Source organism: Enhydra lutris, unplaced genomic scaffold (genome assembly GCF_002288905.1).
Source record: "Enhydra lutris kenyoni isolate GAN:26980312 unplaced genomic scaffold, ASM228890v2 scaffoldscaffold13, whole genome shotgun sequence".
NCBI classification, from domain to species: Eukaryota; Metazoa; Chordata; class Mammalia; order Carnivora; family Mustelidae; genus Enhydra; species Enhydra lutris.
Genome location: NW_019154097.1, coordinates 49,369,659 through 49,382,723, shown reverse-complemented (window position 1 = coordinate 49,382,723; position 13,065 = coordinate 49,369,659). Strand labels below are relative to the sequence as shown.

Below are 13,065 nucleotides of genomic sequence, written 5' to 3'. Positions count from 1 at the left end.
CTCCCTCTTGTGGCAAATGGGATATCACCTCTAAGGCTCAAGAAACACCCATCTGAGGGGCAATGTCTGGCTTGAACCAGAAGTAAGGATACTAGGTGTGCAGGTCTGCCGCAGCTCCAGGGGGCCAGCAGTGAGGGATGGATCACCCTGTTTGCCCTGCAGTGGTAGACCAGCTTTCCCAAAATTGCACCAGCATATCAGTGCTGCTCACTTCCTTCCCTGCTCAACCCGCCTCTACCAAGACCGGAGCACACAGGTGGGTTGGTCACCTTGGCACACAGAAGCCCCTCTGCCAGCAGGGATCCAAATGCAGAGGGACATGGGACCATCCAAATGGGAGGGACATGGGACCATCCCCTGAGGCAAGGGCTTGTCAGAGTTTGGGATTTAACCCTACTGGAGCCCATAAATTAACCTGTTATTGTTTCATGGATGCTGGCAGAAGACAGGAGAACTCTGGGACATAGACAAAGGACTGTGGGTCGTGGCAAGGCAAGCAGTATGAGCATCATGTTGACCAGGGTTGCCCTGCACCCCTAAATCCCAGACAGTAACTCTAAAGGAATGCAAGCGGACGCTCCATAGGCAGTAGGCTTGCGGTACAGTCAAGGAACACTGACCTTGAGGAATGCCATGCTTTTCCAGTGAGTTATCATGAATCCCATCTTTTTCCAAAGGTCATCTCTTAAAGTTGCTCACTGCAAACACTGGCCTGAGATATGGCCCAGATAAAGATCACACAAGGCTTGGCGTTGTAAGAACATGCAGGAAACTCAAGGCCCAGGGCAGATTGCCCTGCCCAAAAGCACCCTTGACCGTGCCCCCCCCCCACCTCTGTGCTGGGTTAACCAGTTGTCGGTGCGAGCTCTGCAGCTCACGAAATGATTGCTCCTCCTGGTGAGGCAGGGTCACATCCAAAAGGTGCTCCCACATTTCTCTTTGGTGACTCTCTGCGTGTGTTGAGACAAGATTAATATGATTGGTGAGGAGGTTGCTGTTGAATAAGAACATAGAAAGGTGGGGCGCCTGGGTGGCTCAGTGGGTTAAAGCCTCTGCCTTCGGCTCAGGTCATTATCTCAGGGTCCTGGGATCGAGCCCCGCATCAGGCTCTCTGCTTAGCAAGGAGCCTGCTTCCTCCTTTCTCTCTGCCTCTCTGTGATCTCCGTCTGTCAAATAAATAAATAAAATCTTTAAAAAAAAAAAAAAAAACTTATAGCCCTGAGATCAAGAGTCACATATTCCACCGACTGAGCCACCCAGGCACCCACTGAAAATTCATTTTATTATTTTTTTAAGATTTTATTTATTTATTTATTTGAGAGAGAGAGAGTAAGGAAGAGGGAGAGAGAATCTGAAGCAGACTCCACGCTGAGCGCAGAGCCTGACTCGGGACTAAATCTCACAACCCTGAGATCATGACCTGAGTTGAAACCACGAGTTATATGCTCAACTGACTAAAGCATCCAGACACCCCTGGAAATTTATTTTAAACAAAAAATTAACTCAACCGTCAACTGCTTTTATAACTTTATAGGCTAAAATCACTAATAAAAAAATGTTAAGAAACACAACAGAGATGGAAACAATGCCATGAACAAAGCAGAAAATGAGGCCAGACTAGCTGGCAGCGGGGTGGGGGGCTACATTCAGGGTCTTGCTCCTTCTGCAGAATTTGAACTGAGAGCTCTAGAGTAAAAAATTTAAAAAGCAGGGTAGTGTTCTGGAGATACACCTACCACAATGAACGGATTCATCAAATTCAACAAAGAAATCCTAGCCTGCGTGCCCTTGGACCCTGTAGATCTGGACGCCAATCAGAAGTGGGAATCTGAGAACATTCCAGTCAAGTGGCTGAGGCCTGCCTAGAGGAGGAAAGCCCTGATATGCTCGGAGGGATCACCTGCTCCCGGGACTAAGTGTTCAGTGCTCCCTGTGTTCTACTCACCAGCAATGAGCAAGAGAAGGGTCAAGAAACCTTGACAAGAGGGGACATAGCATGTCAAAGACCCAGTGGAAGAAAAAGAGGGCTTCAAAGTATAGAATGATGTTCCTCAGAATCCTACTTAACCCACTAAAAATAATTATTTTTTTTAAGATTTTATTTATTTATTTGACAGAGAGAGAAAGATCACAAGTAGGCAGAGGGTGGAGTGCGGGGGAAGCAGGCTCCCTGACGAGCAGAGAGCCCTATGTGGGGCTCGATCCCAGGACCCTGAGATCATGACCTGAGCCGAAGGCAGAGGCTTAACCCACTGAGCCACCCAGGTGCCCCTAACCCACTAAAAATAATTCTTAAAAGCTCTGCATTCAGGACAAGAATGAGAACAGGGAAGGACATTGCCGGCTCATTCCTGACCCTCAAGGAAGGTACCTAAGTTCAGATTCTGTCCTTATCTTGAGCTCCCCAGGGAGAAACTTGCCTGGTTAAGCACCATGGACCTTTTGCTTCTCTCTCTCATTCGTAATTTTTCTCATGCCTAATTGGGTACACAACATGTGAAAATACTGTCTTTGATACTTGGTCATGGAAGAGAAACCAAATAACTCAGAAGGAATCAATTCAGCCAGTGGTATTTCAAAGCAACTTCTGGCCCCTTGAACAAATTTGAAAAAAACCACATGACAGGAGAAGAATTTCAGATCAATAAGGAAACCCAAAGTCCACAGGAACAGGCCAGGCTAAGGCAGACTGGGATGCGAGATCCCACCCCACCACAGCAGGAGAGATGGGTTGGGGTGGGCAGGGGGAGGGAACCTCTGGAGACCCCAGTCCTGGCCAGCTGTGGGGGAAGGGGAGAGGGACCCAGAGCCACTCAGACACCCAGAGAAGTTTCCTGAAGGGATTCAGATTTCAGAGAAGGAAGTGAAGTAAAGACAGCTGTCAAGAAGAGAGAAAAGATTATTCCTGACCAGTGGGGCGTGAGATGGCTGAGGGGAGGGCCACAGGGGCCTGACAAGGGACATGAGTGATGGTGGGGTTGGGCTGTGGACATTACCAGGCAGGATCATCAGGGAGGATGAGGGGCCTAGAGGAACAAATGCAGATCCTTCCACAAGCACCTCCTGCCCGCCCAACAGAGAACCAGCGTAGATTCGCCTGCAGGTAGGACCAAGTTCAAGTGGGCTCTGAGAACACCCCGCCCCAAGAGGACCTAATTGCCACAAACTGTCTTCTTCTTGGCAATTCCTCAACCACTTTGGAATTGCATATTGCTCTATATTGGGGGACCACTCTGCAAACAGCCCATCAGCCCCAAGTGTACATGGGAAGACCTGTGTTTCCATGTAATTGGCTTCCTTCATATCCTCCGTATTTTATTTTATGCATTTAAAATTATCTTGGGGGGCGCCTGGGTGGCTTGGTCAGTTAAGCATCTGACTCTTGATTTCGGCTCAGGTCTTAATCCCAGGGTCTTGAGTTCAAGCCCTGTGCTGGGCTCCATGCTGGGTATGGAGACTACTTTAAAAAAGAAAAAATTATCTTGAAAGAAAATAAAGTTTTAAATTAAAAAAATTTTTTTTAATTATCTTGAGGTTAACTGGCAAGGGAGGAGATGACAGAAAAGGCCAAGAACCACTGAGTGAGAGAGTGGGGTATGCAGAGCCCACAGGCTGTTAGGGACAAGACACAGGAGTGGGATGTGACTCATTCGTTGGATGGTATTGGATACTCGTTGGATGGGGGCCCTCCAGAACCTGATTCTAACCTCCCTTTTGAATTTGTCATCCCACCTGCCCAACCCCTCAATCTTCATGAGCCCAATTTGCACCAAATTGGCCTTAGTGACCCTCACATAGGTCTGGCACCATCTCTTATTGTCTTTGCTCATGTATCCGTTGATCTATTTTTTAAGTGTTATTTGATTGTCTTCTCTCTGTCAAGCAATGGGCCAAGCACTAGGGACAGAAAAATGAACATGACAGACACCATCCCTGTCCTTACACAATTTGTCCTTTATCTGCCAACAGAATTTGGCATTTCTGAGGCACCTAGCTGGCTCAGTCGATGGAGCATGCAGCTCGGGATTCTGGGGCTGTGAGTTCGAGCCCTGTACTGGGTGTAGAGACTACTTTAAAATAATGTTTTTTAAGTAGTCTCCATGCCCAGCGTGGAGCCCAACCTGGACCTTGAACTCAAAACCCTGAGATCAAGACCTGAGCTGAGACCAAGAATTGGACATTTAATTGATACAACTGACTGAGCCACCCAGGTGCCCCTAAAAATGAAATTTAAATAATATTTAAAATATTTAAATAAATAATTTAAATAAAAATTTAAAAATATGTGTGTGTGTATACATATATATCTTGTTCCATGCCCTGTTCAACCACAACATCTCCCATGCTGCCTTTTTCCTGACTTCCAGATTTGAGTTCCTTCTCTAATAATGTCTTATTGGCATCCATCATAGGAGAGTGGCAGGAAAGTCCTGACCCCTCTTGGTTATTAGATTTATTGGGTTTTCGGGGTGCCTCAGTGGCTCAGTCAGTTAAGCGTCTGCCTTCAGCTCAGGTCATGATCCCAGGGTCTGGGGATCGAGTCCCCCATCTGACTCCCTGCTCAGCAGGGAGCCTGCTTCTCCCTCCCACCCTGCCTGCCATTCTGCCTACTTGTGCGCTCTCTCTTTCTCTCTCTCTCTGTCAGATAAATAAATAAATAAATCTTTTAAAAAAGATTTATTAGGTTTTTGTAATTAGGTTATGCAACCTGATTTTCTGTTGTTCAGTTCTAATCATTAATCAGTGTTGGGTTTTCATGTTTCATCCTTGCAATTGCAAAAGACAAAAGATTCCCTCCACACTGTCGTAGAAAATTATCTGATTTTCAGGCTGTGCTTGAAGTCAGTAATTCTTGCTTCTGAATCTACAGTCTTTTTCTTCAGGCTCTCCAACACTTCTGGTCTCTACCTTCCCAGGCTTTGGTCCCTGATTTCCTTAAGCCGTTCGCACTGTCCTATGGTAGCAGCTGCTTAGGACCTAAAATCTTGCCTTCAGTGAGCACTTCCCTCTGGCCGACCACAAGAGATAACTCAGTCAGGTGTTTAGCCCTCTGCAGAGTAAAATCACAGCTTGCAAGAAAGTTCCCGAAACATCTGGATCGTGTCTTCATTCAGCCACAGTCCGGCCCCATGGTCAAGTCCAGTTACCCTCCCTCCATCTCCCTGTCCCAATTTCATTATCAGTCAGGATCCTCAGTTGCTGAAACAGAATCTAATTCTGACTTGAAGCAAAGAATAAACAGATTTATCGGTTAGCCCTCAGAATCAACGGAGAGACTGGAAAACCCCGGCTCAGAGTTAGGCGGGAGAAGCACAGGGGAAAATCACACCACAGAGCAAGTCCTGTGAACACACACTGCTGTCAGCTATACGGACAAATGACACCCCCTCACCGGACGTGGGAACCCCTACAGCTTGTAGCCCCGCAGCTCCCAGGACATGGCGGTGACAGCCGCTGCTGAGCTCCCCAGAAAGGGCCGCCCACCTTTGCCTTCTTCTTTGCTTCACTGATACCAGCCTCAGCATCCAGGGCACCAGTGTCTGCTGGACCGAGCCCAAAGGGGAATCGGGCTACTTCTGCCTCCATGATGGAAAGCCCTGGATTCCCCAAGCATGGAAAGGAGTTGGGGGGAGGCAGGGGTGCCTGGCTGGCTCTGTCAGTTGAGCATCCCACTCTTGATTTCGTGATCTCAAGGTTGTACGATCAAGCCCCGCGTCCGGCTCTTGGTGCTCAGCTAGGAGTCTGCTAGGGGTTCTCTTCCTCTTCCTCTCCCTGCGCCCCTGCCCCGCATGTGTAAATATACACACTCTCTCTCTCAAATAAATAAATAAATCTTTAAAAAAAAAAAACAGAAGGAAAAGGAGGGAAGGGAGGGAGCCAGAGATGTGGATGTGCTCTGTGCAGAACACCAGTGTGCAGGGTGTGAGAGGGGGTCCCACCCTAGCTGGGGTCTGCCCAAGCCTGGGCTCTGGCCACGTGCAGAGCTTTTCCAGAGGGCGTCTGACAACACCCCAGTCCCCCCACTGAAAGGGACACACACCCCAGGCATCTGCCACTTAACAGCCCCCCTTCCCTCCTCCCTCATCCATTTGCATTCTGTCACCCGGGGGACGCACAAAGTCCCAGCCTGCAGCCAGCTGTTGTGGCTCTCAGTCTACACACTGTCCGTGAACTGGCTGAGGGCCACCTCTGCCCAGGGTGGCTTGTGCACCCTTCTCTGTCACTGTCAGAGGAGGAGCCTGTCCTGCAGGCTCATTGGCTGTGAAGTCACCTTTCCCAGGCTGGGCTCACAGCCCGACCATTCCCATAACTACACCTGGCTTTATTTCCAAGTAGTCTGCTCTGAGCTCTACCACCAGGGCAGTCCAGAACCTTCCGATCAGGCACCATGGACACAATGCTGCCTGTCCTGCTGTCCCTGCTACTCCTTCTGGGGCCTGCAGTCCCTCAGGAAACCCAAGCTGGTGAGTAAGGAAGCCAGGGTGGCTCTGAGGGACAGATGGGCTGGAGAAGGGCCTCTAGAGCAGCGGGGATTCCCAAGGATACTGTGGGAAGAGGTGTCCCAGGCTGTCACCTAACTCAGCTCCCAAACTTCAAGAAGGATTGAGGGAGCCTCTGGAGTCATGCTAAATGAGGATTTAGAGAATCAGAAGCTAAAACCCTTAGCTAACAAGTGAGCAAAACCGAGACCAGAGAGGTGAAGTAACCTGGCCAGGGTCACACAGCCAGGACAGTGCAGGAGCCACAGAAGCAGAACATCCTGTTCCTTCCTTTCTTCCAGTGGCTGGATGAGTCTGTCTGGCTCGCAGAGAAAGAGGGAAGAAGCCTAAGCAGCAGATGTGAAGGCAGGTTAACTGGAGGGTTGTAGAAGGAAATCTGTCCCCTCCCCCCTGCCATCAGACCACAGTGCTGCCCATTAGCCCTGAAGGCAAGTTAGGGGGAAAGAAGCCAGCTGGAATCTGGGAAGCACCAGAGTCAACACTAGAATAGGAAAACGAGGCTGTTTCTCGGCCACCAATTTCAGGATGAAGAAATGGAAAGTAAACTGTGCATGTCTGAAATTTGTGACACTTAAAAACTATGAAAATATATGTTTTATTTTAAAATGTTTATCAGTGGGGCGCCTGGGTAGCTCAGTGGGATAAAGCCTCTGCCTTTGGCTCAGGTCATGATCCCAGGTCCTGGGATCGAGTACCGCATCAGGCTCTCTGCTCAGCAGGAAGCCTGCTTCCCCCTCTCTCTCTGCCTGCCTCTCTGCCTACTTGTGATCTCTCTCTGTGTGTCTAATAAATAAATAAAATCTTTTAAAAATTTAAAAATAAAATAAAATGTTAATCGCATCCTACACCAAAATCTGTATTAGTTAGGGTTCTCCAAAGAAACAGAACAAAGACGATGTATATAGAGAAAGAAATTGATTTTAAGGAACTGGCTAGCACGATTGAAATCTGCAGGCTGGAGATGTGGAGAAGAGTCAGTGTTGTTGCCTTGAGTCCAAAGGCAATCTGAAGGCAGAAAGGCAGAATTCTTCTTTGGGGAACTGGGCTTCTTTCTTGTGGTCTTCAACTGATTAGATGAGGCCCACCCATTGCAAAGGGTAATTTGCTTTACACAAGGTCTAAAGTTAATCACATTTAGAAACTAGTTACCAAGAATAATTTCAGCACTTGATCTAGGAATCCGCCATATGACCTCCAACATTATTTTTTTTAAAGATTTTATTTATTTATTTGACAGAGAGATCACAAGCAGGCAGAGAGGCAGGCAGAGAGAGAGGAGGAAGCAGGCTCCCCGCTGAGCAGAGAGCCTGACGCGGGGCTCGATCCCAGGACTCTGAGATCATGACCTGAGCCGAAGGCAGCGGCTTAACCCACTGAGCCACCCAGGCGCCCCTGTGACCTCCAACATTATTAACACCAATGTGAATTGTATCACAAATTAATTATTGGAAATGCTCCCCACTCTCCGAGTCCCTGCCAAAATGCAAGGTGCAACCCTGGGAATTCTGAGATCCAGATCCTGGTCTTACCCTGTGCCAATCCATTCTAAGTCATCTCCTGAGTTTTCTGGTAAATTCTTCCTATGCATTCGAATTCTATGTCTTAGACTAGGTTATGCTCCAGTAACAAAGTTTTTAGTGGCTTACCCTAACAAATGTTTATTTCTTACTCCTGTAAAGTGTAATACAGAAAAGGCAACTTTCCTGTCTTCTCTGGGGTGACTCAGGAATCTGGCCTATTTGCATCTTGGGACTCCTGTTTTCATCCTGAGGTCTCCACAGTCATCACATTAAAAAAAAGAAAGACAGGGGCACCGGGGTGGCTCAGTCAGTTAAGCATCTGCCTTCAGTTCAGGTCATAATCTCGGGGTCCTGGGATTGATCCCCATGCCGGGCTCTCTGCTCAGTGGGTAATCTGCTTCTCCTTCTCCCCCTGCCTGGCTCTCTGCCTACTTATGCTCTATATAAATAAAATCCTTAAAAATAAATAAACGAATGAGCAAATGAGTTCATAGGGCCTCAGACCAGAAAAAAGACATCATTCCCTCTCACATCCCCAGAACTCAATAGCATGATCCCAACATATGTACAAGGAGGCTGAGAAATATTATCTTCTTATGTGTCGAGAAGAAACAGTGCAGTGAAAACACAGAATGGTGTCTAAAGTACCACCCCCAGGATAGACATAGGGCCCTTTTCACTTGAATGAGCCTCCAGAGGGGCCCAGTGGCCACGGCCCCCTTCCTGGCCTTCTGCTGCCCCACGTTGGGCCTCCCCTGCATGGACCCCACACCTCAAAGTCCTCTCCTCTTTTTCAGGGTCTTACTCTCTGAGCTTCTTCTATACTGGGCTCTCCAGGCCCAGGGACGGCTTCCCCAGCTTCCAGGCCACAGCCTACCTCAATGACCAGGATTTCTTTCACTATGACAGTGAAGACAGGAAGGCCATACCCCAGTACCCGTGGAGCCAGATGGAAGGAATAGAGGACTGGGAGAAGGAGAGTGAACTTCAAAAGGCCAGGGAGGAGATCTTCATGGTGACCCTGAAGGACATCATGGACTACTACAAGGACAAAGAAGGTCAGTGAACAGTGGACTGCTGGGGTGGGGGGTCTTAGCTCAATGGGCAGCCCTGCAGGGGTAAGTGGAAAGGGGTCAGCAGGATGGAAATAAAAGAGACGAGGGTAGAAATTCGCAGGCACTCTGCATTCCCCCCCAACCCCACAGCGCATCTGCTCTCCTCCTGCCCCATACTATCCCCATCCTCACTCCCAGGCCTCGGTTCTCCCAGGAAGTGACGTCAGAGTCAGCTCTCATCCAGGCACACATCACCTCTCCACCCCACACTCCGACCTGCCTAAGGCTGATCCTACTTTAGAAGGCATCAGGCTCCCCTGCCTACAGATGTCAGGGAGGGAGTGAGCTAACCCTAGAGTCAATCAAATCTGGTTCGCATCGTGGCCCAGCCAATCACGAGCTGTTTGACAGTGAACGTGTTCTTAATAACCTGGTCTGAACCCAAGAACCGGAACCTCCAAGAGATTCCATAAAACTTACCTCTGCAAATTCCATGAAGGTAGAACCTCGTCGGTCTTGGTCTCCCTGATTGTCCCATCACCTGGGACAGCCACAAATAACCTGCTCCAGTGAAATATATTGAATGATTAAGAGAAAATGCCTCACACAAACCGTGGCCCATACTGGGAGCTCAGTAGGGACTGACTTCAGAACCACACACTCATAGAGTTACATGGAGTCTTGAAGACCCTCTTGTCTGTAAGGAACAGACTCGGGAGGCCTCATGGACTTGTGGTAGGAGGAAGATGGGGAGCCGGGACACCCCCACCCCCCCCCCCCACCGCCGGTCTCCTGAATCAGTCAGTCATGGGCTGGTGAACTCTTTTTTTTTCCCCTCTTTCATATTTGGTTTTTGGTGTTTTTTTTTAAATTTTTAAAATTTATTTTCAGCGTAACAGTATTCATTGTTTTTGCACCACACCCAGTGCTCCATGCAATCCATGCCCTCTCTAATACCCACCATCTGGTTCCCCCAACCTCCCACACCCCCGCCCCTTTAAAACCCTCAGATGGTTTTTCAGAGTCCGTAGTCTCTCATGGTTCGGGCTGGTGAACTCTTGATGCTAAATCATCATAGGATGAGGGTGAAGAGATGGGTTTCTTTTTTTTTTTTTTAAGATTTTATTTATTTATTTGACACGGAGAGAGAGATCACAAGTAGGCAGAGAGGCAGGCAGAGAGAGAAAGAGGAGGAAACAGGCTGAGCAGAGAACCCAATGCGGGACTCGATCCCAGGACCCTGGGATCATGACCTGAGCCGAAGGCAGAGGCTTTAACCCACTGAGCCACCCAGGCACCCCGAGAGATGGATTTCTGAGCACAAAAATGCCTAAGAAGCTATGTGGAATCTGAAAATTTCCTAAAGGAGCCCAGAGCCATGCACAAATCTGAAGGATAAGAAATGGGAAGGCCTGGTAAGGAAAATGGCCCTCACTGTGCATCAGAAGTAGGAGAGGGTGAGGCACAGGGGCCCAGAAAGGACCCCAGCAGACATCTGATTGGCTGGAATAAAAATGCTGAAGCAAGTCATTACCAGTAAAGAGGGTAAAGAGAGGAACAGAGGGTGCGAGAGAATCATGAGCATTTCCTGAGCACCTACTGTGTGCCGGGCACAGGTGTTGACGCTGGCTGGTAATGCTCCCAGCAACCCTCTGAACCAGTACATGGCCGCTGCTCTTTGCAAGCTGAGAAGACCAAAGCAGGGGGAGGTTAAACACTCACATTCAAGCCAGGTCGAGGCTCAGAGAGATCTGCAGTTTGAGCCCAGGGAGCTTGAGATCAGAGCCTGGGCCCACAGCACTAATCAATATCGGGTCCCCACCGGTCGTGTCCCCCTCCCAGAGGAGGCCAGGTTCCAAGACTTGTGGCTCCCTGGGCAGAGAGGGGGCTCAGAGATTCCTGATGAGGATAGCAAACCCCAGGAAAGAGTTTACTCAAGCGGTGACATCAGCTCCACTGTGAACAGAGGAAAAAAAGGAGAGATTTGGTAATCTGTATTCAACTCCAAATAATTTCTGTTTAACTTGGAGATGGCACTTCAGTGTGGTTCTGTCGGGTTCCTAAGAACCCCCAGGGCATTCGCAGTTCACTATATGCGGGAACAGGGGAGCTGGGAACACGGTGTGTGGTCTGGTCTCCCTGACCCTCCCCACCAGGAAGGATGCATTTTAGCCCAGAGGGGCCTGAAACACCAAACCAAAGCACCTTTCCCTCTTCTGCTCTATGACTGGCTTATAACCCATTCGCCAAAATATAGGGACCATGTGCTTAGATCTCCAAAACCTTGCTTCCTGTTGTTTCTGCAAACTGTGTAGCAGTGAAAGTTATTAAAACACAGTGCAGTGCGTGCCAAGCTGACTAACTTCCCCTGGGGTGGCCGGGGAGGGTGCAGGGTCTCACACCTTTCAGGGAATGTTTGGCTGTGAGCTCCAGAATGACAAAAACAGCGGAGCATTCTGGAGGTACGCCTATGACGGAAGGAACTTCATCGAGTTCAACAAAGAAATCCCAGCGTGGGTCCCCCAGGACCCTGCCGCTCTGATCACCAAGCAGAAGTGGGAGGCAGAAGAAGTGTACGTGCTGCGGGCCAAGGCCTACCTGGAAGAGGAGTGCCCCGCGATGCTGCGGAGGTACCTGCAACACGGCAAGACCTACCTGGACCGACAAGGTACCCTGCTTCCTCTGTCCTGCTCCCCCGAGCTGAGCTGAGAAAGACCAAGGTGATCTCAGGCTGGGAGTGGGGTCAGGGGGCAGCTCCCGCCAATCCCACGGTGGTGTCTCTAGGACGATGCCTCCAGGCAGAGCCGTGCATGAAGGCAGGTGTGGGAAATGCCTGCCTGTCACAGCCGGGTTGTCGCAAGCCTTGGGTTTGGGAAGCAGTGAGAACGAGGGCCCTGCAGAGCAGGGAGGGGTCTGATGGATAGAGCCACAGGCAGAACTAAGGCATGGAGCTGAGACTGGGGGAGGAGGGAGCCCCAAAACTCACCCAGAAGTCTGGGAATAAATAGGAAAATGTATGGGAGGGTAGTCACAGTTTCTTGCCATCAGATGTCAATAGACTGTGGAGGGACGGGGAGCCCAAGGGCAGCGGCGGTCATTCCACGATCCAACGGGGAAGCTCCTGGAAACCCTCAGCCTTCCCTGATCTTCACAAAGTTTCTCTGGGGAGACAGACACAGAGCTTGGAGTTCTGCTCATCACTGACCCCCAGAGAGGGGAGGGAGCAGGGAGCCATTGAGAGCAGGCTCTCGCTATCCACCCTCTGTCCCTCCACAGATCCTCCCTCCGTGTCCATCACCAGCCACGGGACCCCGGGAGAAACTCAGACACTCAAGTGCCGGGCTGATGGCTTCTACCCACGAGAAATTGAGCTGCACTGGATTCAGGGGGGCGATACACAGGAGACTGAGTCGGGGGGAGACGTGCTTCCCAGCGGAAACAGCACTTACCAGTCCTGGGTGGTAATGTCAGCTTCCCCGCAGGACGGAGCCCCGGACTCCTACTCCTGCCGTGTGAAGCACAGCAGCCTGGCCCAGCCCCTCACTGTGCTGTGGCCTGGAGCGAGGGCTGACGGCTCCAAGGGCCCCCGGGGACAGGAGCCACCCCACCTCATGGCAGGAGAGACGAGCTAGGGGTCCGAGCTAGGGGTCCGGTGGTGAGTTCAGACACTCGGAGGAGGGAAGACTCAAGTACCGGCCCCTGAGCTGACTCTGGGCTGAACTGACTTGCGAAGCCCCATGATCTGATCTGTCTGATCTAATCTAATCAAACCAACAGTAATCCCCTTGCCTAGCACCCAGTGTAGAAAGGTATTTTTAAACTGACATGATATAAAAATGGGAGTAGATATGACCCTTCATCCTGTTTTCCTAAGCCTTCATTCATCTGAAATTCTTGCTATCAACTCAAAGCATCCTGCCCTGGGGCGCAGGGGGGTCCATCTGTGCGTGGCGTGGACCAGCTGGGCCCTCGGGCCTTGTTCAAGAGCCC

The 13,065-nt window shown here is 50.0% G+C and overlaps 1 protein-coding gene across 1 annotated transcript; it reads left to right on the top strand.

Moving 5' to 3' along the window:
* Positions 1–6,307: 6,307 nt before the first annotated feature.
* Positions 6,308–12,808, top strand: LOC111145604 (alpha-2-glycoprotein 1, zinc-binding). The gene is made up of 4 exons (XM_022500611.1): positions 6,308–6,464; positions 8,818–9,078; positions 11,468–11,743; positions 12,352–12,808. Exons 1-4 carry the CDS (start codon positions 6,389–6,391, stop codon positions 12,705–12,707), a joined length of 969 nt encoding a protein of 322 aa, XP_022356319.1. The 5' UTR covers positions 6,308–6,388; the 3' UTR covers positions 12,708–12,808.
* The last annotated feature ends 257 nt before the right edge of the window (positions 12,809–13,065 follow it).

Excerpts from the sequence above, each read along its gene's own strand:
- LOC111145604 (XM_022500611.1), top strand. The coding sequence starts at position 6,389 with ATGGACACAATGCTGCCTGTCCTGCTGTCCCTGCTACTCCTTCTGGGG. Across the intron at positions 9,079-11,467 it reads CTACTACAAGGACAAAGAAG|GGTCTCACACCTTTCAGGGA; the intron begins GTCAGTGAACAG and ends GGGAGGGTGCAG. Across the intron at positions 11,744-12,351 it reads GACCTACCTGGACCGACAAG|ATCCTCCCTCCGTGTCCATC; the intron begins GTACCCTGCTTC and ends GTCCCTCCACAG.